The sequence below is a fragment of the Suncus etruscus genome, chromosome 3 (genome assembly GCF_024139225.1).
Source record: "Suncus etruscus isolate mSunEtr1 chromosome 3, mSunEtr1.pri.cur, whole genome shotgun sequence".
Classification (NCBI taxonomy): Eukaryota; Metazoa; Chordata; class Mammalia; order Eulipotyphla; family Soricidae; genus Suncus; species Suncus etruscus.
The window spans coordinates 119,943,418-119,966,772 of NC_064850.1; the positions used below are offsets into that span (position 1 = coordinate 119,943,418).

Genomic DNA, 23,355 nt, shown 5'->3' on the forward strand with positions numbered 1-23,355 from the left:
GAGGCGCCCCCCAGCCCAGCTCAGCGCAGCCCAACCCAACCCAACCCAACCCAGCCCGGCGCGACCCCAGCGGCCTGCGCGCCCCGGAGCCCGCGCGCTCTGCAGCCGTCGGGACCCTCCCGGCCTCCCTTCCCGGCGGCTCCGCCGCGCCCGGGGCCCCCTCCGGGGCTGGAGGGCAGGCACCTCGCTGCCCACCCGGAGGACACCCCCTGCCCGGTCAGCCCTATGCGAAAAGAAGCAGCGCAGCGGCCGGAGCCCGGTGCAGGACGCACGGCCGCCGCACCCGCTCGCCAGTGCCCAGCGCCCCTTCCTCCCTCGCTCCCTCGCCCGGGCCCCGGCATGGCAGCGCGTCGCTCTGGCTGAGCGGGGCCGGGGCCGGCGCGGGCGCTCGGAACTGAGCGGGACTCGGAGGCTGGAGCAGCGGCGGCGGCGGTGGAGCGGGCGGCACAGGCGGCCCGGGTTCGGCCGGGCGCGCGGCAGAGGGACGGCGCGGGGCGCGCGCGGGGCCCCGCCGGGCTCCCCATGGCCATGTCGCTGGTGGCGGCGTGCCGCAGCCTGGCGCTGTCAACATGGCTGCTTTCCTTTTGTTTCGTGCATCTGCTGTGCCTGGACTTCACCGTGGCCGAGAAGGAGGAGTGGTACACGGCCTTCGTGAACATCACCTACACCGAGCCCGCGTCCCTGCCCGCCGCGCCCGGCAGCGGCGGCCGCCCGGAGCTGCGCAGCGAGAAGACCGAGTGCGGCCGCTACGGCGAGCACTCGCCCAAGCAGGACGCCCGCGGCGAGGTGGTGCTGGCCAGCTCGGCCCACGACCGCCTGGCCTGCGACCCCAACACCAAGTTCGCCGCGCCGGCCGGCGGCAAGCACTGGATCGCGCTCATCCCCAAGGGCAACTGCACCTACCGGGACAAGATCCGCACCGCCTTCCTGCAGAACGCGTCGGCCGTGGTGATCTTCAACGTGGGCTCCAGCACCAACGAGACCATCACCATGTCCCACGCAGGTAGGCGAGCCCCCTGTGGGAGCCGGGACGGGGACATCCCCACCCCCCAGCTACAGCAGCCGCCGCCTCCGAGTTATTGGGTTGTGGAAGGATGGGGTCTCGAGAGGTGCCCCCTCCCCAGCGCGGACCTCCCTGGGGCGCAATGTCCCCGGCTCCTGGCTGGAGCCAAGTCTGGGCTGTGCGCAAAAAGCGTCTTGGTTCCCCGTGACCCTCAACTTTTGCTTCGAGTCACCGCGCTCTGGGCTTTGTGTGCGTGTGTGTGTGTTTACATTTGGGACCTTCGGATAAGGGCTTCGTGGGGTCACGGTGGGCTGAGGTGGGCGCATGTGGCGCGCGCACGGGGATTCTGGAAAGGTTTGCAAGTACGAGTTGCAGCGCCGGGTGCCGGTGTTGGTTTGCCCCGCACCTGTTTCGAGAGGTAGGATCCGGTGACAGCTCGGCTCTCTCTGTGGGCATCAGGTACTCCTCCCTGCCCGTGTCTGGGTAGGGTGACAGGGCTGGCCGCTGAAGCCACCCTTACCCCAACACACACACACACACACACACACACACACACACACACACACACACACACACACACAGTTCCCTGGACGCCCAGGGTCCTCCAAGGCCGGGTTCAGCTTTGCTTGGGGGATTAGGAATCCACCCTCCTCTCCCCCCGCTGTGTTGACGCAAGATGCAATATTAAAAGTCCCGGGCCTCTGCCAACTGCCATACTGAGACTGACGCGCTGGGAACCAGGGTATATAATAACAATAACAACCCTGCCCAGAACATGCCTTAGGGGAAGGGGCCGGGAGGGACCCCCACCCCTTGCGGCATGACCTCTGCTCACAGTTGCCTAGAGGAAGTGCGATTGGCACCCAAAGCTTTTCTTTAGATGACGACGAGGAGATTGGAGTAGAAAGGAGAAGAAACTTGTCTCAGTCACCTTGGGGGGCTAAAACTGTTATCCTGACTGACTTCAAACTTAGTAATGACATGTATTCAGACATGGTGATATGTCTACACTGAAGTAGAAGGAACCTCCCCCAAATTAAGGAAAATAAAATTTCAAAGTCAAAGCCCACTCCATGTTCCACTGCAGAAGCTGCCAAGGAGACCAAGGCTACAGAAACTAAATTTCTGTAGGATTTGGGAAGGTCTGTCTACTGGTAGGTAGTGGCTCTGGCTTCCAGAAGAAGGGAATAGAAATGGCATGTGGTGGCGTGAGCTATAGTTTGACAGGGAAGGCGATTGCCTTGCATGTGGTTGACCAGGGTTCAAATTTCTGTATCCCTGATGGTCCCCAGAGATCCACTGGGAGTATTTCCTGAGTACAGAGCCCTGAGTGCCACGTGGTGTGGTCCCAAAACAAAACAAAAGAAATGACCTGCATTTTCTCTCTCCAGTTTCCTAGTCAAAGCTACTCCTTTCAAGGCCAAATCTTGAGCCAGGCCTTAATTGATAGTTCAGCTACCACAGACCACCTACCTCAGGCTACATATATGCATTTTGGGGTTGGGTATTCTTGGAATCCGGGACGTTAAGAATAGATAGGGTGGGAAATGGCTGTCTAATAGACAAGGGGGGGGGGGAAGCACAGAATATTTGTTCATGAAGAAGGAGAGGCAGTTAACCCCTTAGAAATGTCCCCAGGGCCTTTTAGAAGTAAGCAGAGGCTCTCTTCTTATGCCTCATGTTTTTGCAGGAGTAATGATCTTGTCCTCTGGGCTTCAAGACTAGAAAAGTCATTGAAACTTGATGAACATCAAGAATTTAGACTGCCTTCCAACTTATGCGAAGTATTTCTAAGGAAGCGTATTTAACATTGGGGATGGGAATTAGTGTGCAAATGAGACATTGGGGTGGGTTTTGGACTCCAAAATATTAGTAGCTGACTCTGGCATTCTTCAAATGTTTGTGTCTGCATGAAGTTTCAACTGGTTCTTTAGCCAAAGAAAAGGCAGCCTTTCCCTCCCTTCTTCCCTTCCTCCCTTCCTTTCTCCCTTTCTCCCTCTCTTCCCTTCCTTCTTCCCTCTCTTCCCTTCCTTCTTCCCTTCCTTTCTCCTTCCTCTCTTCCTTTCTTCCTCCCTCCCTTCCTATCTCCCTTTCCTTCCTTCCTCCCTCCCTTTCTTTCCTTCCTTCCTGCCTCTCTTCCCTCCTTTCCTTCCTGCCTTCATTTCTTCCTTCCTTCTTCCTTCTCTTTCTTCCCTCCCTCCCTCCCTTCCTCCTTTCCTTCTTCTCTTTCCTTCCTTCCTTCTTCCTTCCTTTCTTCCTTCCTTTCTTCCTTCCTTCCATCCTTCCTTCCCTTTTTTGTCCAAAGGCTTTTCCAAAACTGCCCACATGTTGGATCTGTGAATAACTTGCCTGTCTTTAAAGAAAGCAATAGTTGACATTTCCACAAAATGATGCTTGATTAACACTCAGAGGCCAGGGGCTTGGAAGGATTTGTAAAAAGGCTAAAGAGTGTAAAGAGAGGTCACACTGCTTGTGAGTCTATTTCCAAACATCGTGCTGGTGCTATACCTGCTGGTAGCCAGGAAGTGTGCTTGCATCACCTTCCTGGAGCCGCATCAAGTTGGGCAGGGCACGGGCTTCTGCTCACCTTCATTCTGAGGCGATGTGGGACCTGGAAGTGTGGAGAACTTTCCCTTGTCTCTTCAGTCCTTCACAGGCTCAGTATGGCTATCAATGCTTTAATCTTCACCTTAATTAAATTTTCCCCATTTATACTGGGATCAGATCTCAAATTCATTTAGCCACAAGTCAAATAGTTCAACTTTGTGACCAACGCAACTAGACAGTGCGAAGATCTCAGTGTTCTAGCGGATACTGACACGCTGAACTTTTCCTGGTAGTGATGAATTTTGGATTTGAGGGTTACATTGGACAGTGCTCAGGGACTAATCCTGATCTTGTGCTCAAGGATCACTCCTAGCAGTGATTGGATTATCAGAGGTCATGCTGAGAATAGAACTCGGGCCACTTATGACCAAAGCATTACCCCTAGGCTCTCTTTCCAACCCCTCACCGGTGAACTTTGTAATTGACTGCCAAGAGTTAATGCCAGCCTTTTCTTTTATCTTTTTTTCTTTTGTTATTTTTGTGGGGGAGTGGGAATCTGGCAATGCTCAGGGTTATTCCTGATTCGTGCTCAGAAATCACTCCTGGCAGACTGTGTGAACCATATTGGATGCCAGGGATCGAACCCTGGCTAGCCTTATGTAAGGCAGATAGATGCCCTTCCTGCTGTGCCTCAATCTTTTCTTTATTTTTTCTCTTTGCTTTTCTTTTTTTTTTCTTTTCTTTTCTCTCTTTTTTCTTCACCTTTGGATTAAATTTTAAATCTCACCTCTCCCCAAATCCTTTATTTCTAAAACTGATAGTTTCTAGTGAGATCTGGGTTGAGAATTATGCAACCCACTAAGTAATATTAGTACATTTGGGGAGCCACAACCCTAACCCAGATATGACATGGCAATTCGGTCCAGTGGAAATCATGACTCTTCCCCTTTCTGTAGAGGCTTTCTCCCATCCTATGGTATTTTTTCTCCCTTTTTCTGCTTAAATGACTTTATATTACTGCCACTTCTGTAATAATGAATCTTCATTCACAAGAATGTGTGCTCTCCTGGGACTGAAGACTAGCTTTACTATAAAGCCATTTTATTTTTTACTTAAAAGAAAAAATGTGGTATCTGTGTTCTTAGAACTCACATGCTATGAATCCACTCATTGGTACTAGGTAATGCAAAGCTTCTGCTCTCTTATAGCCCTCACCCTTCATTACAGCCTGTACCCTAATTCTTCACACCCCCTTTTCCCCAGCTGAGGCCAGCACTAACCTACTTTCCACCTCTGAGGATCTGTTTCTTAGACTGCGTTCTTCTCAGAGTGGTACTGCTAGGGAAATTTCTTTTTGGGCAAGGAGCAGGGCTCTTCCCCCATCTCTGGACACTGTCTGTGATGGGTCCATCCTTCACGCCTTTTAATTGCCGAGTAAAATCAAATTGCTCTGGGTCACACCATATCAGCAGTGAATGGTTATATATATCCTTTGCCCCTTGGGTTATTACAAACCCTGAGTGTTGCTCTGGACACTCCGTGTTTCTTGTGTCTGTGTTTGCTCAGGGCAGCGAGTTGTATGGGGCACAGTTAAAGGGTTGTAGGGGACAACTGGGACTCAGTTCCAATTGAAGGACCACCAGAAGTGGATCTGCAGTCCAGAGGGCTCTCTGGAGTTAGTCACATGTCTGTAAGCCTTCTGATAGAACAGCAAGGAGTCATGGCAGACATTCTAGAACTTACTAACAGCACTTGGGGACATATTGAAGGAGGAAAGTAGACCATGGTGTTCTTCCTGGAACCCACTTCTACTGCCTTTTAGAACTCCTTTCTCACTAATACACTCTCTGTGAGGCAAAAGAGAACCTTTTAGCTGGTTGAGAGTGAGGGAAGAGGAGACTGAGGGATGCCTTGGGCCTGCGCTGACCTTCATCTGTCTGGTGGAGGGCGCCAGGGTGCATCGACCTGGCCACCCCCAGGGACAAGCACTGAGGCTGTGGCAGTCACAGCACAGAGTCCAGGTGCTCCGCTCAGGACCCCAGACTGGGCAGTCCTGCTGGTGTCTGGGGAGAGGGAATTCGAGGTTGGTGAGACTGGGGTTTTCACACTGCCTTTGAGCCTTTAGGCTCCCAGTGAAACCTAATGAGTGACTAGGTGGAGCTCCAGGTGTGGAGACTGTGACAGCCACAGCTCAGTGGGTAGAATGAGGCTGTGTGGCCGGCATGGGGAGTATATGGGGGTAGTTTGCTGGAGTGTTTATTGATGGGTAACAGTTTTTGGTCTCTGCTTGTCTGTTGCTAACATGTTAAAGAAAAAGGAGGAAAGGAAGCAGTCAAGGGCTAATTAGGACTCATTTCTTAGTGACCTGAGCCAGGGGGAGAGGGAGAGACATAGAGTGAACACATTCATTGGTGGGCTATATAATATGGGGCCGGCGAGATAGCGCTAGAGGTAAGGTGTCTGCCTTGCAAGCGCTAGCCAAGGAAGGACCGCGGTTCGATCCCCCCGTGTCCCATATGGTCCCCCAAGCCAGGGGCAATTTCTGAGTGCTTAGCCAGGAGTAACCCCTGAGCATCAAACGGGTGTGGCCTGAAAAACCAAAATAAATAAATAAATAAATAAAGATAATATGGTAAAAAATATCTAGAGACAATAGAGATGAAGGCCAGGGAGACCAGCCATTGTAAGAAGCTTGTCAGGAAGAGCGGAGAGTGCATTTAGGGCAGAGAAGGGACCACTATACCACGATAGTTGGGAATGGTCACTCTGGACAAGAACTGGGTGGTGAAAGGAGGGAAAGTCATGTGCAGGGTATCCCTTCATGCAAACCATGGCCATGATGTCTAAACAGAATAAAGGAAAAGAGAAGGAAGATGAGGAGGAGGAAAGGCAGAGGCAGGCAGAGGAGAGGGAAACTGAGGACCTTGGTGGCTGGAAATGTGCCCTGGTGAAGAGTGTTGAACACTGTCTGACAGAACATGAACAAATTTGTAATTGTATCTCATGGTGATTCAATTAAAAATTATTAACGCCCCTCCCACACCAAGAAAAAGGACATATGTTAGAGAAGAAGGGAAGATACAGTCCCGTTTACCATGTGGGCCCCTGAAGAGAGGAGCCTAGAACTGGGGTCCACCCACTAATGCCAGGACTCCCCAGGCCAGATCCACCAGGGAAGCGCTTCCCTGTGTAGGTGGACACTAAGGGCTTAATTCATGGGTTCCTGCTCTGGCGACAACCATTATTTTAATTGTTGAAGTTTATCTTCGTCTTCACCTCTATAAAGGAATTACAGGCTATAATTAGGGTTTTTTTTTCCTTCCTGGATGATCCATATTTTTCCTAGACTGTTTCGGCACCATTCTCTCTTCCATTTCCCTTGGACATGTTCCTGGGAAGTGTACAGCTGCTGGAAACTCTCTCTGGGAGGGTATTATTGGCCTCCCCATGAGGGACTCACCTGTGGAAATTTGGGAGATTCACTGGATTCTCACAACTCACTGAGGACTGGTGGTTATGAGCCAAGGAAGGGGCACATCTATGCAGGTCAGAAGGCCAGGCATAGGCCCTGAGTCCCCCTATTCCTTCTGCTGTGTTTCCTTCTTCCAGTAGAGTTTGAGGTAGAAGGGATACTTGTGGCTATTTGCCACCAGTCCTTTAATTAGGCAGTGCCTTCTTGCTGGGTTTCAGGGGGCTGAACTACCACAAGAGCCAGACCTAGAGGTGCTGGGCAGGTCAGTGGCTGGGTCCACCCTGGGGACTCATACATGCTTGGTCTGCGTTCATATAGCACTCTCTCTGGTCACCTCCTAAAGATGGTTTTTGAAAGATTTTAGAAATAGAATTGCATTAAGTATAGGACTCATTCATGTCTTTTCCAGGCCAAGAAAACAAACAAAAAAAATATGAGGCCATACACTGGAGAAGGTCCAGGAACAACTTGTTTTCTGCCCATGTCCACCAAGACAGGATTTCTCCAGCTGCCACGGCCTCTGCTCATACTGGCCACTTAGGTGTTGGTGACAAAGGCAGTGTCTGAGCTCCTCACAGATGCTCCCTTGTCTTTATAATTTCCTCACATTTCCTTCAAACTTTTCTTCTTCCTGGAGCCTGAGCTATAGCACAGTGGGGAGGGCTTTTGTCTTAAATGCTGCTGACTGGGTTTGATCTCCACCATCCCATATGATCCCTTGAACCTACCAGGATTGATTTCTGAATGCAGAGCCTGGAGTAAATACTGAGTGCCACAGGGTGTCCCCCCCCCCCAAACCAAAAATAATCAAAAAACAGCAAACAAACAAACAAACAAACAAACAAAACACATATTGGGGCTGGAGTGATAGCACAGCAGGAAGGATGTTTGCCTTGCTTGCTGCTGACCCGTATTCAATCCCCATCATTCATATAGTCCCCGGAGTGCAGAGCCAGGCATAAACCCAGAGCAACACAGAGGAAAAATGCTTTTATTGCCTCCCTGACCCCCACTGTCTCCAGGAGGTTCCCCTCTGCCCTGTGAGTTCATTTGGAATGTAATGAGATCCTTCCTGTCTTATCAGGCCTGGATCAACCTCCAGTATCATTCCCCTTTGATATGCGGGGTCATCATCCCCCTGATCTGTCTGCTATCAGACTGAAACCACAAAGCAGGAGAGGAAGAATATGCTGAGGAGTGCTCAAAGTGTGGGGTGCATGTTTGCATGTGGATGTGGAGAGGTGGATCCCCAGCACCGCACTGTCCTCCAAAATACTGCTCGTTATGGCCCCAAACTGTACTTCTGCTCAAGAGAGGGATATAATAAAGTTTGGGTTCAATGCCTCTTTCACTCACCTCCAGTATGTCTTTCAAAGCGGGTAACTTGGGGCCACAGCCAGCTGTGCTCAGGTCTTACTTATGACTCTATGTCCAGGGCTCATTCCTAGCTTTGTGCTCAGGGCTTACTCCTGGCTCTGTGCTCAGGGTTCACTCTTGGAGCTGTGCTTAGGGCTTACTCCTGTGTTTGTTTTCAGGAATCACTCCTGGCTCTATTCTCAGGGATCACTTCTGGCAGGCTTTGGGGACTCCAAGGTCCCCCCAAATGCAGGGCAAGAGCCCCATCCACTTTCTGTGTCTCTGGTCCTCATATGTTGATGTATGGCAGTTGGACTTGGACATGCCCCTTGGATATCCCCACTGTAATGACAGTTGAGCCTAGACATGCCCCTTAGACATGCTCTTTTGTCATGCTGGGTATAAAAAGAAAAACTTGTGAGGGGAGGATAGTAACCAAAGCAGCGCTTGCTGCTCTGCAGGAGGCTAGAGATAAATCATCAGAGAGACGCTTCCTGCTTTGTATTATTCCTTTTTCTTTTTTCTTTTTTTTTTTTCTTGTACCAGGGCCTCCCCCAGCCACCTCTGGCCATCCCAGATGTGTGGTTGCTAAATGTTGGTGTCCCAGGGTGGGCATAGACTCTATTAAGCAGTTGGGCCCCATGAGCCCCTGCAATGTTGCAGCAGTGAGGATTAGGCAGACTTGCAGCTTATTGCAATAGCCTGCTGGATAACAACAGACTTCTAAACTCGCAGTTCTCATCAGCTGCCTTCTTGCACTTAGCAGCTGTGAATCGATTGTAACGACATCTCCATTACTTTCTTAAGCTGAAGGGAATGTTTTGAAATGCCCGCGATGTTTCTGTGACACTTGATGATGTCTCTACCTTCCCCCCGGTGCCCAGCTCAGGTGTGAAATATCCGAATGTGTGCAAGAAGAGTGCTTTTGCAGGCTCACTTTCTCCAGGCTTGTTCCCAAGATGGGAACCCTTAGATGGGCGGAAACCTTGAGCAGGTGGGCAGGAGGCTGTTGTTCGCTGGCCATCATTCATACCTGGAGCCCAGCTCCTCCTGAGGGAGAACTAACACATCTCCATGTCTAGGGCTGTGGACAGTGCCAAGGGCAGGCAGGTCCCTCTGAAATGCTAACACAACCCTCAGCGAGCCTAGTTGGCATGTAGGCATGAGCACAGCGCAGAAGGTGGGAATCTGAGGAAGAGCCCCCAAGTGGAGGAATCACCAGAATCTCACTGCTGAATTCCCCAGGGCCATCGCAGCCATTGCTCGAGCTGCTGCTTTGGGTCTGGGGGTATGAAGGCAGATGGACAGGAGTTGGGGAACTCAGGTTCAGCTGTGGATCTCCCTCTCTTGGCTTCACCACTAATGAGTCACATTCTGCATCCTGGTCTCTTGTATGTCTCTGGGAAATGATGAGTAGGAATGCTGCACTGACCAGTCAGGATAATCCCACAGGAGTTTAAGAGTAGCCTATGCTGGGACCCACCTGCAGAGATTCTGATGGATTGCCCTGTGGCAGCAGGATTTATTCTGGATGATTCTTCTGGGTAGCCAGAGCAGGCTGCTAGCCTTCGAAAGGGATCTGAGGCCTTGCCCTGGTGCAACATTCATCTGTTCCCTGCTAGTGAAAAGCAACTGTGCCTTTTCCCTACACAATGCCAAAGTCCTACAAAATTAGACTCTTTGTTTGTTTGTTTTTTGGGGGGAGCCCACACCTATTAGTGCTTTGCAGCATCTCCCAACTCAGTACTCAGGATTTGCTTCCAATAGTAGAGCTCAGAGGACCCCGTGGTTGCAAAGAAGTCTAGGACTTCTACACTGGAATGTGTTCTCCACCCCTTTCAGCTAGCTGCCTGACTCCCCCCCCCCATAAAAGGTTTCTTTTTTTGGGGGGGGGGACAGAGAGATAGCATGGAGGTCAGGCTTTCATTGCAGAAGGTGGTTCGAATCCCAGCATCCCATATGGTCCCCTGTGCCTGCCAGGGGCAATTTCTGAGCCTAGAGCCACAAGTAACCCCTGAGCACTGCCGGGTGTGACCCAAAAACCAAGAAAAAAAAGAAAAAAAGTTTTTTTTTTTAATTTTACTATAATAATTGAATTGATAGTTCTTTAAGATAAAAATCAGTGACTAACCAAGACCTAATCTCACATCTAATCTCACATACACACACACACACACACACACACACACACACACACACACATCTGGAAAGAGTCAGAACACAGGACTGAGACAGAGCCCATGAGGTGGTTTCCACTGTGTGACTTACTTTCTGTCCATGTGCTCAGTGTTCTTTGTCATGCCCGCAACTTTTTAAACTCACTCCACCTGTATTTCCCAAGTAGGGAAGGCCTGGTTCGGGCCTTGCCTCACTTTGGGGAGCAAGAAGAAGTGCCAGTGGAACAGTCAGTTAGGGCTTGAATCTCGTCACAGGCTCATGCTCAGGGAGACCTCAGGCTGGCTTCAGTGGAGAGAAAATGCCAGAATGTTTGGCTCGGCTGGGTTGGAGCACCATGGGAGGAGCCACTTGGGAAAGGGCTCACAGACCTAGCAGGTGTCTAACCCTAACCCTGGGTACCTGCCTCTGACTGCATGTAGAGGGTGTGAGTTCATGGAAGTGAAGGAGTCTGGTTTCTCGAGGAGTTGGGGAGAGACAGCATCGCCATCAGCTTGAAGGGTCCCCCTACAGTTACATGGCTCACCCGCCCCTTTATACTCAGACAGTTGAGTTGCCTCTGTTCAACCTAAGGATCATCCCTGGACACTGCCTCTATTTTCTCTGCTTTCCCTTCTCCCTTGTTTGTTTTTTCTCAGAGTACTTAAACTCTGCACCCCTGGAAACCACCTTTACACTTATATATGTGTGTCACTGTGGTTCTTGCCCCCCAAGAGAAACTAAACTCTGGTGGACTCAACTTCTGCCTTGTTAACAGCTGACTGTTGTCCCAGGGTCTTAAAGGTGCCCAAGACAGCTGAGTCCAAGTGGAAAGTGTGATCAAATCAGGGTAGCACTCACACATCTCTGCTGCATCCCCCTCAATGGGGTAAAGTGCTGACTTTCTAGTACTTGCACTTAGTGTAAGAGTTAATAGAGATGAGGGCCAGGAGGACCAGGCCATGGTAAGAAGCTACCACAAATAGTGGCGAGTGCAGTGAGAGCAGAGAAGGGACCACTGTGACTATGATCATTAGAAATGTTCACTCTGGACAAGAATTGGGTGCTGAAAGGAGATACATGATATGCATGGTACCACTTCAGTAATAATAGTGCAAACTACAGTGTTCAAAAAGAAAAAGAGAGAGGAAGAGAGAGAAATAAAATGCCTGTCCCGGGGGCCGGGCGGTGGCGTTAAAGGTAAGGTGCCTGCCTTGCCTGCGCTAGCCTTGGATGGACCGCGGTTCGATCCCCCGGTGTCCCATATGGTCCCCCAAGCCAGGAGCAACTTCTGAGCACATAGCCAGGAGTAACCCCTGAGCGTTACCGGGTGTGGCCTAAAAACCAAAAAAAAAAAAAAAATGCCTGTCCCAGAGGTAGGTGTGGGTGAGTGGGAGGGAAGGAAATTGGGGACATTGGTGGTGTACACTGGTGAAGGGTGGTGTACATTCTATGATTGAAACGGAACCGTGAACAATTTTGTAACCATAGTACTGAAATAAATTATTTTAAAAACGTTAATTGAAGGATGAGAAACTTTTGTTCCCTGTGCCTGGTAGATCTGTGTTTGCTTGCTTTGGACTCCTTTGCTCTTCCCAAGGGCCTCTTTCCATGGCTGAGAAACATAAATTAGAAAGGCTGGTATTGGTGACCAAGTTCTCAAGCTTCCCTTGAGGAGCATGGGGGTGACTTGGAGCAGAAAGCTCATCATTATATTCACATGCCTTTATTTTCTTTGCCTAGAAATCTTGCAGGCAACAGGAGCTGCTAGAGACAGGTGGGTGACTTCCTCTTAGCATCCAACACATCTTTCAGTAAGAATTTCAAGTTGATGAGGCAAGAAGAAGCAGGTCAGAATTTCTCCCAAGAAGGGAAACAGCAAATGGCATGTGGTGGGTGGAGACAAACCCATGTCATGGCCTTTTGGGGGCTCAGGAAGAATCGAAAACTCAAGTTTCATCATAAAATAAGAGAAGTTGGTTGAAGCCGTTGTTACTTGCAGCAAATGAAGATGGTGCATTTATGTCCTTTGTATATGCCTGTTTTCTTCACTCTGTCCCCTCTGAGGAACTGAATGTATCGAAGCTATTAAAGATTGCAGCCTGTTTGGTGTATTTCTGTGGGGAAGTATGATTATCCAGAGAATTGGTTTGTGTGTGTGTGTGTGTGTGTTTGTGTGTGTGTGTGTGTGTGTGTGTGTGTGTGTGTGTGTTTTCGGAAACAGGCTCGTTCTATGAAGTCAGTTCTCCCTGCCCACAGGGATCCCTTCCCTAGCTGCTTCTGAGCCATAGGAATAAGGGCAGTTTCTGCCTGTGGCCCCTGCTAGTCACTGGCACAGGCTTGTTGAGTGGTTGTGTTCCTTACTCGTTAATTTTTCTGTTTCATCTTGCCTCACCTTGATTTCCTTTCATTAGTGGGAAGTGCCTGACATTTATAGAAAACCTCCTGCAGGATTCCCCTACAATACCATCCCTGCCCAGGAGGGGTCAGTGTACCTGTCCAAGGCTGTGTTCAGACAAAGCTTGAAGTAAGGATATTTGATTACAGCTGGGTTCTTTGGGATTGAGAAAGTCGCCCTTCTTCACCTGTGAGACTAACTTGAAAAAGCATCCATCTCATGAAAATTCTTCTAAACTTGAAAGCCTGAACTTTTGTTTGTTTGTTTGTTTTTGGGTCACACCCTGCAGTGCTCAGGGGTTACACCTGGCCCTGCACTCAGAAATCACTCCTGGCGGATTCGGGGGGCCATATGGGATGCTAGGGATTGAATCCAAATCTGCCATGTGCAAGGCAAATGCCCTTCCTGCTGTGCTATAGATCTGGTCTCTGATTTTTTTTTTTTTTTTAGTTCACTGAAATGACTCTTGTCATTTGTTCTAGCACAATCTGAAATGAATCAATGTTCCCCTTTCTATGGAAAACTATATTAAGTATTATCTGAGCTTATTACTCATAAGTCTTTTGTGTTTTATTAATTTAGTCATGTTGTGAAAAATACATCATAGGCAAGAGGAGGAAAATCCATTTTCTTTCGTGAAGCTAATTAGAATTCATTTGAACCACAGTATTGCCACCAGCCTACTTTGCTATTTTTATAGTCACTGAAAAGGTGGCACCTAATGACTGCAGTGCAGTTTGTGCATTCCACAATGAATGGCATTTTGCATTAAAATGTCACTTTTACATTGAGTTGAGCTGCCGGAACGGTGCATGCTGTTGCTTCTCCGTGAAAACAAATGTGGTACATTGACTCATGAAGTGTATTCTGGTTCCTGTTTGTAGTTCACTGCATTTAGACTAGAAGAATTAAAGAAGAAGACAGGAAAATGGTTCAAATTCTGACCCGGGATTAACTGAGTTTTAGTGTTTCAAATGAGGGCATCATTTTTTCAAAGTAATAATAACCCTGAAAATAGGCATGACTGACCTGTCTGTTCGACCTCCATTATGTTGCTAAAAGCTTCCTCATCATTTCCAGAGACTGACTGTGGTATCAGTTGAGTTTCAGTAGATGGTTCTAGATCCATCCAGCTTTTTCTGAGGGATGAGTACACATCAGGCAGGCACTCTACCTCCCCTGTGCAGCAGACAGGCAGTCTGAGGGGGCTTTGCTCTCACACATCATACCATGAATCATCCTTATTTGCAGCTTTGTCTGACATGATCCAGACCAAGGAAACCCAAGACACAGGAGCCCAAAATTATTCAAAAATTTGGGTTCAGTTCCTAAAGCCTCTGTAATCAAAGTGAACTCAAACATTAGGAAAGAAGTGAAAGAAGAAAGATTCAAGGCCCAGCCCCAAGGCAAAACCCTCTTCACCTGTGGAGGCTTCTAGTCTAGCAAGGGGTGTTCCTCAGCTTGGGGCTGTCACAGTCTAATGCAGGCTCCAAATGACCAATGCTTGTGGTGCTGATAGAAGAATGTCAGTGAGATGGCTGGACAGGAACTGGTTTTCACACTCTTCTCCTTAAATCAGTGAGGCCACACACCTTCCAGTCAGATTCTATGGAAAAGCCGAAGTGGCCTTGAGTTTGCCATTGGCTTAGGTTCTAGGTTGTTGTCTGAACTTCAGCATCTTTTTCCTGAGGCTGAATCTTAGTAGATCTGTGTGGAACTGAATAACTCTTGGAAAAGTGTACACAGGTTTGTTATTTTTTTGGAATCTCTCAGGTTCTAGGCATGTCCGATTTCTTTTTAACTCCTATGGATATTTATATTTTCAGGGGTTTTCCCCCATCCCATTCCTTTGGTGTCATGATGTCTTGAGTTACATGTGGGAATTGTGGTGTTAGACTTGTGGTTGGCCTGTGGAACCATGTCACAGGATGGAGATGTCCATCTTCAATGAACTCATGCCTCTCAATTTGTCTTAGGAGACAAAACTTTCTTGAAAGAAGCAAGACAACAGAAAACAAAACTTCTCAGAGAAAAAATGGAGGGTAACGCAGTCATTTTAGGAGATGCAATTTATTGTCTCTTTGCAGCAATGGAATTCTTTCGATGCAGGAGAAATATTTCTTATCAACATGTAAGGTATAAATTACTATGGGTTAATTATTTCACAAGTGAAATAATGCCCCCTGTGGATATGGTAATGCCTTTCGTGTATTACAATACTTGTCTGTATGCTTTGGCTGAAAGAATAATTATAGTGCTCGTACGGTGATTTATTTCCATTTGTTAATAATGATGATTTTCTTAGAGAACTGAGCCAGGCTCCTGTCTGCTAATGCTTTTAAAACAAAAATGTCTATGTCTATGTTTCTACCTCTAAATGTTATTTTTAGTTTGAGAAAGTATTATCTTTTCCTTGCTACTCCTTTGATTTCACTAAATCTGTAATTACAATTAAGGTTTTGCAAGCCAAAACCAAATCCCATTTACCTGGAAACGATTTCAAGGTCAAAACAAAAGAATGGCATTCTTATTATCCTTATGGGAATTAAACATATGTATGTGTTCATGTATATTTACTATTGAACTTAGAACCTTAATTGGACACAGATAATAGCTGATTCATATAATCTCAGAATAGATTTGTTTGCTCGTGAAATTGCTACACCCTTGATTTTAAATACGATTTTCTTGAATTGCGTTTGTGGTTTCTCCTGCTTAGTAATTCGCTATTTTTAGTATTCCCTTTCATTGCTTCTTTGAAACAGATACTACTACTTTGGTGAGCATCTTATTTAGTCTTAGTATTCCTCAATGCTTTTTTTCTTCTAAATGTGTATTTGCATGTGTGTGTTTATGTCCATGTGTGTGTGATTTTATCTCATGCACTAATATCCCCAGGTGCATGTAAACCAAAAAAGGTCTCCACCAGGTGAGCTTGTATCTGGATTCATTTTTATTCTCTGTTATAAACATTCCCTAGATAGCATGCTGGGTTTTTTGTTTGTAAACCACAAACAAAAAGCAAACTTTGAGAGGGAAAAAAAATACCAAGAGCTCAAATAAAATGATTTTATTGACTAAAAATTATAAATCACTTTTTATAAGCTGAAGATGTTATGCACAAAAAGCATAAAGCCAGTGAGGCTGAGTGGTGGGGTCCATGGCAGAGCACTTGCCTTGCCTATGGGAATGTGGGAGGCTGTGAATTTGATCCACGGCACCACAAAAACATCAGATAGGAGGTTTCACCAGGGTCCCCACCAATCTCTAAATTTAACATTATTTTCAGAATCTCTCTGAATTGTGTATTTGAATATTAGTTTATTTCTTGTTTGGCAACAAATGCATTACATTGAATTACAGGCTCAGAAAATGAATGAAAGCCTTCCAAGATTTGGACTATTTCAATGGCTCAATGTCAATGCCTTCTTAAATTCCACATTCTCTTGGTGTGATTAGGAAGCATTCACTTTAAAGACTTCAAGGTGATTCTAAAGGACAGCTAAGCTGATAAACACTGGGTAAAATAAACCATTAAGAGGTTATTATTTCCTCATTGACTATGATCCAAACAACCTTTAGAAATCAAGGTGACCTTAAGAAACTCTGGGAAAATAATGTTTGGGGTTTTTTATTTTAAGTTTAAGTTTAAGAGCCAAGACCAAGATTACTAAATTCAAGCAGTGACTAAAATCCTGATCATAAAAAAAATAAAAAGATTCGAAGCCACAGTAGTTTGTTTTCCTGGGTGAATATGTCCAAGCAGCTGAGAGCAATGTGAATGAATGAAGGACCATATTTTCTGTGTCTGATCAAGAGTGTGGTGCCCTTTACCGCCCCATAATCCTCTCTGGCCAGCCCATGCACCTGGGGCCTGGTCCCTCTAGCTACTTCCCTACTCATCTCACACAGCAATTTCTTTCCCCCCAGAGGCTCAGGTAGTCCAAGTTGTTGATTAGCTTCTTAATGGAACCTTCTGTTGTCTTCAAGCAACCTTGTCTGAATAATGAGCAGCTTAGGGGCCTCTGGTAAAATGACAAGTGCAGTATTCTGGCCCCTCTTTGCTTCCCTTGTCCTTGACATCCTGACATTTCTGGTGACCCTGGGTATTTTTCTATCCCACCCATTGGGTCTACTGTCAGCTCCAGGCTGTTGCTTGTTTTTTCCCCTCTGGTTTGAAATCCAATTTTTGCTTGTTGTCCCTCCAGCAGAAGGAAACTAATGCTTGTCAAGAAAAATGCTTGGCTGTGGGGTTGGGTTTTGTGCTAGTCACCTCATCAATTGACTGCATGGAAAGTGCCCAGAGCCAGGCCAAGATGTTCAGGCATTGAATCAAATCCTCCTCTGCCAGAGCAGGTTAACCAGCCTTTCTGCTCTGGTTTCCTTGATGACATGCAATTTGAGTAATAAGAATAGGTTACACTTTATGGGACTTTGGTGAAAATTAAATGAATTCACTTGGCATGTGAAAATGCTTTGTGAAAACTATACATGCAATAAGTTAAAAAGGGGAGTGAAGCAATAGTACAGAGGGCTGAGCATTTACATTGTACACAGCTGGACTGGGTTTGATCCCAGGCATCCTATCTGGTTTCCTAAGTCTGCCAGTAGTAATTCCTGAGTGCAGATCTAGGAAGAACCCTTGAGCAATGTCTAGTATGACCCAAAACCAATAAACAAACAAATACATTATATATATATATATAAAGCACTTGCTAATAAGAAAGAAAATAATATGGCGCTAGGGTTCATGCTATTTTAATACAAAACCTACGCTTTTTCTATAATATGGTGTTTCTGCATGGCTACCTCATATTGATATCATTAGACTGAACAGTTGAAGTTATTTGGGGCCAGAGATAGTATAGCTGGTAAAACAGTAGTTTTTTTTAAAATGGAAGATTTGGATTCAGTCCTCACCATCCCATATGGTCGCCCAAGAACCACGAGGAGAAATTTCTGAGTGGAAAGCCAGGACTAACCCTTGAGACTTTCTAGTATAGTTTCCCAAAACAAATTATTTATTATTAATTTTTTATTTAACAAATTTATTTTATTTATTAAATAAATAAATTTATTTATTAAATTTAACAAATAAATAACTTGAAGTCATTCTGATTTCTAGAAACTCAATTCTAAGATCATTCCATTGTTTGTATGCTGTTTTTCTGTAGCCTAAAAAATCAAATTTTATTGATTTATCATGATTTGTAGGATTATAAAAATTGAAGACTAATTTTATATCTTTACATATGCCTAAGCTTGCCCACCCTACCACCATAGTTCCTGTTCCTATCATTCATTATTCTTTTGGTTTGTTCATTTGTTTTGTTTTGTTTTGTTTTGTTTTGTTTTGGGACCATTCTGGGCTGAGCCCCAGCCAAAGATGGGCTCAAACTTACATTTCTTCACTCAAGTGTTTTTCACAGTGTTAGCCTTTCTTTCAGGAAGTTGCTAACTGGGCTCCTGATGTCTGCAAGTAATAGAACCCCCAGCTCAAAAGCAGGTTTACCATCCTGCAGACAGGAGAATCCACTTGCTCTAGATTGAAAGAGTGAAAAAATGCTACTGAACCTCCAGGAGTGGTGATTGGTGACTTTCAGAAATGAAGAAGGCTCTCAAGGGAGGCTTGAAACTTTACACTCTGCAGACTTGAGAGGGGAAGAGTAATGCTCATTATGTGGAGGAAGAGTTATTTGCATGTGGAAGGAAGGTGGGTGGACCAGAATGAGAAGCCTATGGGGACTGACAGGAAGGTAGGACTGGAAAATAGCTCAGGGATGGTCAGGATGCTAAGGAAGTGGGGCATTTCCTTTAGGCAATAGGAAACCACATTTTTAAACAAGCATCATAGAACTCTATTTTGGAAAATCATTATGCTAGCTGTGCTAAGAGGTGTCTTCGGGAGACTTTGGTTTTAGGGAAACTGCTGGTGATCTGCCAATGACAGAAGATTCTAGAAATTGATATTTGAATAGGAGGGTGAACAGAAAGATGGATTTCAGTGGGTGAATTATAGCATTGTAATATGAAATAAAAAGAGCTAGAGAGATAGTATAGAAGGTTAAGGCCTTGCAGGCTGCTGACTCTGCTATCAAGTGGACCCCTGAGCACAACTTGAAGTGATGTCTGAGTATAGCCAGGTGTGACACCCCAACACAAATCTCCCCCCAAACGTTTAATATCATCAGAGGTCTATTCCTATTGCTCCACGGACAGGAATTTGGCATCGGCATCATTCATTCTGTCAGTTAAGTCTCCAGAAAGAACTGTGTTATGACTGGTTGTTTAATTTACCCATCAGTAATAGACATCAGGGAGCCAGAGAGATAGGATAGCAGTAACATGCTTGCCTTGTATGCAACTGACTCAGGTTCAGTTCCTGATACTTCACATGGTTCCCTGAGTCCACCAGGAATAATTCCTGACCACAGCCAACTGTTACCCAAACACCAGGAAAAGGGCATCGAGCAGTGGTCTCAAACTCATGGCCCGCGGGCCGCAAACGGCCCTCCGTACAACATTTTGTGGCCCTGCCTTAGAGGAATCTTTTTTTTGTTTTGTTTTGTTTTAGTTGTTTGGGTCACACCCCCCAATGTTCAAGGCTTACTACTGACTTTGCACTCAAGGATCACCTCGACTTTGTCTCCCGAGGCCCCCAGGTAAATTGAGTTTGAGACCCCTGGCATAGAGGGTTGGGTTTACAAAAGTGAGGGCAAATATTTGGATGCTAGTTATGGTGGAGATAGTGGCTGGGGACTGAAGTATATATAACTATATATATGTATATATAACTATAACTGAAGTATAATTGGAGGTCTGTCTGTGGATGGCAGAGAGGGGAAGACAGATCACCATGATGGTGTGCTGTTAGTTTATACCCTGCTTTTACCCAAAACAAAGGTAGTTCCCCAACTTCCTCTTGCTTTTCACCAAGCCCTTTGTCTTGTAAAAATCCACCTGGATCTCACTCAAACCCCTCCATTTCCAACTGAATTTGTACTGGTAGAATAAAGAGAGGTTTCAGGTTTGGCATGGTGCATGGAAAGAGACCAGGAGACAAGAAGCCACTCACTCTGTGTTCTCTTAATTAGTCCTTCTTGCTACCCTGCATCAGGCCTGTTCACCCAAGGTTGGAAATATGGCACGTGGGGATTTATTTCATAGTGTAGGACATGCTAAGATTCTGTTCAGGCCTTAGAAGAATGATTTCAACTTAGACAATGCTTTTGAAACCCTAACTGGTGTTTTAGAGTCTTCATTATTCAGGTGATCTGATCCTCATTGTTTTTTTCTTTTAACTTGATTGATTGATTGATTGGCTTTTGGGCCACACCCAGCAGTGTTCAGGGGTTACTCCTGGCTCTGCTCGAAGAAATTGCCCGTGGCAGGCTGGGGGACCATATGGGATGCTGCGAATGGAACCAGGTTTCTCCTGAGTTAGCGCATGCAAAGCAAATGCCCTACAGCTGTACTATCTCTCCAGCCTCACTGATCCTCTTTGTTGGTGCTATTGAAAATACTGATATTTTTGGGCTAGAGAGATAGTACAGCAGGCAGGGCAATTGGTTTCCACATAACTGACTTGAGTTTGGTTCTTGGCACCCATAAGATTCCTTGGAGGGAAGGAGAAAGGAAGGAAGGGAGGGAGGGAGGGAAGAAAGCAGCAAAGAAGGGAAGAGAGTAACGAAAGAAGGAGGAAAGAAGAAAACAAGGGAGGCAAGAAGGAAGAAAGGGAGGAAGGGAGGGAGGGAAGAAAGGAAGGAAGGAGAGAGGGAAGAAAGAAGAAAGGAAGGAGAATGGGAAGAAAGAAGAAAGGAAGGAGGGAGGGGAGGGGAGAGAGGGAGGGAGAGAAGAATAAAGGAAGGGAGGGAGGAAGGGGGAGGGAGAGAAGAATAAAGGAAGGGAGGGAGGAAGGGGGAGGGAGAGAAGAATAAAGGAAGGGAGGAAGGAAGGAGAAAAGGAAGGAAGGGAGGGAGGGAGGGAAGGAGGAAAAGAAGGAAGGAAGGGAGGAGGGGAGGGAAGGAAGAAGAAAGAGAAAAAGGAAGAAAAGGAAGAAAGAAGGGAGGAAAGAGAGGAGGAAAGGAGAAATAGGAGGGAAGAAGAAAGGAGGGAGGTAAAGAAGAAGAAAGAAAGGGAGGGGGAAGAAGGGAGGAAAGAGGAGGAAGGAAGTGAGAAAGAGGAGGGAAGAAGAAAGGAGGGAGGTAAAGAAGAAGGAAGAAAGGGAGGGGTAAGAAAGGAAGGCAGGGAGGGAGAGAAGGAGAAAAAAGAAGGAAGGGAGGGAGGGAAGAAGGAAGGAAGGAAAGAAGAGAAGGAAAGAGGGAGAGGATAGAGGGAGGGAGAGTAGAAAGGAAGGGAGGAAGGAAGGAAAGAAGGAAGAAAAGGATGAAGTAAGGGAGGAAGGAGTGGAGGAAGGGAGAAAGAAGAGGGAGGGAGGAAAAGAAGAAGGAAGAAAGGAAAGGATGAAAAAGAAGGGAGGGAGGGAAGAAAGGAAGGGAGAAAGGAAAGGAAGAAGAAAGGAGGAAGAGAATGAGGGAGGAAGGAGGGAGGAAGGGAAGGAAGGAAGGAAGGAAGGAAGGAAGGAAGGAAGGAAGGAAGGAAGGAAGGAAGGAAGGAAGGAAGGAAGGTAGGAAGGAAAGTAGGAAGGAAAGTAGGAAGGAAGGGAGGGGGGAGGGAGGAAGGGAGGGATGATTTGGACTCCCATCAGTTTGGATGGGGAACATTAATCAGAACCACCAAGTTATTGCTACTGCACATGTGTCTTTGTTAAAGGCTTTCCCAGAAAGGAAGTGATATTGTGCATAAACCGGCACACATAGGACATTCTTACCATCTAAAGAGCCCAGATGTTGACTATCCCCCTTTCAAGTGGCCAGCATGGATCTCTTTCCCCCTAAAAGGGCCTACAGGCTTCCTAGCTTTCTGCAGAGTTGCTTTCAGCTCTGACTGCCATGAGTTTTCTGGGAGCATATTCAAAGCCTTTAGAAGACAGGACTATCAGCAGCGCTGAGAGTTTGGCCCAGTGATGTCATGGCTGCCAGCCACTCAGGTGAAGCCTGGCAGTAAGTATCAAGGACACACACAATCCATGTGATGGTCTTGCTACCCTCTGACCTGGATCAGGAGCCTGTTCTGGTTGGTTGGTATCTGAGCTTCAGCCAGTGCTGCCAGACTCCACTGAGAGGTGAGCCAAGTAGGTGACCTACCCAGGCTGAGAGAACTTCCCCCATACCCTGACCTCAACCCCACTCCTTCCCTCTACAACCCACACTGCATCAGCTTCTTAAATTCCTAGTGGTTGATTCAGCCTTGAAGGAAAACTAACACCATCTCCCTCTGGTCTGTTTCTTGAATCAATGTGAAATGGTTTTCCAGACTTGCGGGGTCTGGAATGTTGGGTGCGTGGAATCATCATCCCAAAGCTTGAAGGCACAGAGCTCCACCTTGCCAAGCTTCCTTCTCCAATCTTCAGGAGATTACATCCGCAGCGCTGAACTTAATTATATTTCCACATGCCTCATGAATCTTATGTACTGTGTATCCCACTGTGGCTCAAGAAAATAAACTGGGAAACTTAGGCAACATATGTGAAACATGAGAGGAATGGAACATATTGTCGTGTGCACAGAATCAGGGCATCTGTTGTCCACGGAGGACCGGGATTGCAGATCCCTGTGATGAGAAAAGCCAGAGGGGACCACATTGATTCTGCTCTGCTCTGGGAAAGTCCCAGAGTGATGACTTCATCCATGATCTTTGAGCTACAGAGTGGGGAGCCATCAGCCACTGACTGGCTAGAATTTGTTGCTGGGAGTCAACAACCCAAGCTTCTGGGAGAGGATCCCCAAAGCCACGAGGTTAGTCCTTTCTAGAAGAAATCTGGCAGCGTGCCGAGAAATTGCACGCCAGTTAGGGTATAGGCAAGACATGCACCAACCTGGGTTTGATTACAAGCACCCTAGTGACCCTCCCAGCACTGCTAGATGCAGTTCTGAAGGCCCCCAGCACCCCCAGGATGAGCTAATTGGCTGGTTGAGATGGATGATTAGGATGGCCTGATTGGCTGAGAATGGCCAGTGCGCCCCCACCCCACCCCTGGAACATTGTGAGCAGCACTTGGGAGCCCTATTCTCCAGATCAGAAGGAAAAGAAGAAAGTGAGGAGGCTCCCTCTGCCCCCAACATGCCAGGGCTGTGTGTTCATGTGAGGGAAGGACCTCCAGTAGTGGAATCAGGATTTCCAGGGCAGGGGAGCACTAAGGGAGAGTCACAAGAATGGCCCAGATGCAGTGCACCAAGGATGGGGTCCCTGTGAAAAGAAGGGCTGGAAATGCAGATGTGGCAGAGGAGGGGCCATAGGAGAGCAGCAGGTTATTCTGCAGACAGGCTCAGGAAGCTGTTGGCCACCTCTAATTACCTACATGGT

At 47.0% G+C, this 23,355-nt stretch overlaps 1 protein-coding gene across 1 annotated transcript in view; it reads left to right on the forward strand.

The window, feature by feature from the left end:
- Positions 1-517: 517 nt before the first annotated feature.
- The window catches only part of RNF150 (ring finger protein 150), a 166,604-nt gene continuing 143,766 nt past the window's right edge, over positions 518-23,355 (forward strand). Inside the window, exon 1 of the mRNA XM_049770088.1 lies at positions 518-1,003. Within this exon, the coding sequence (XP_049626045.1) occupies positions 523-1,003 (481 nt within the window). The 5' untranslated portion in view covers positions 518-522. The remainder of the gene's footprint in view (positions 1,004-23,355) is intronic.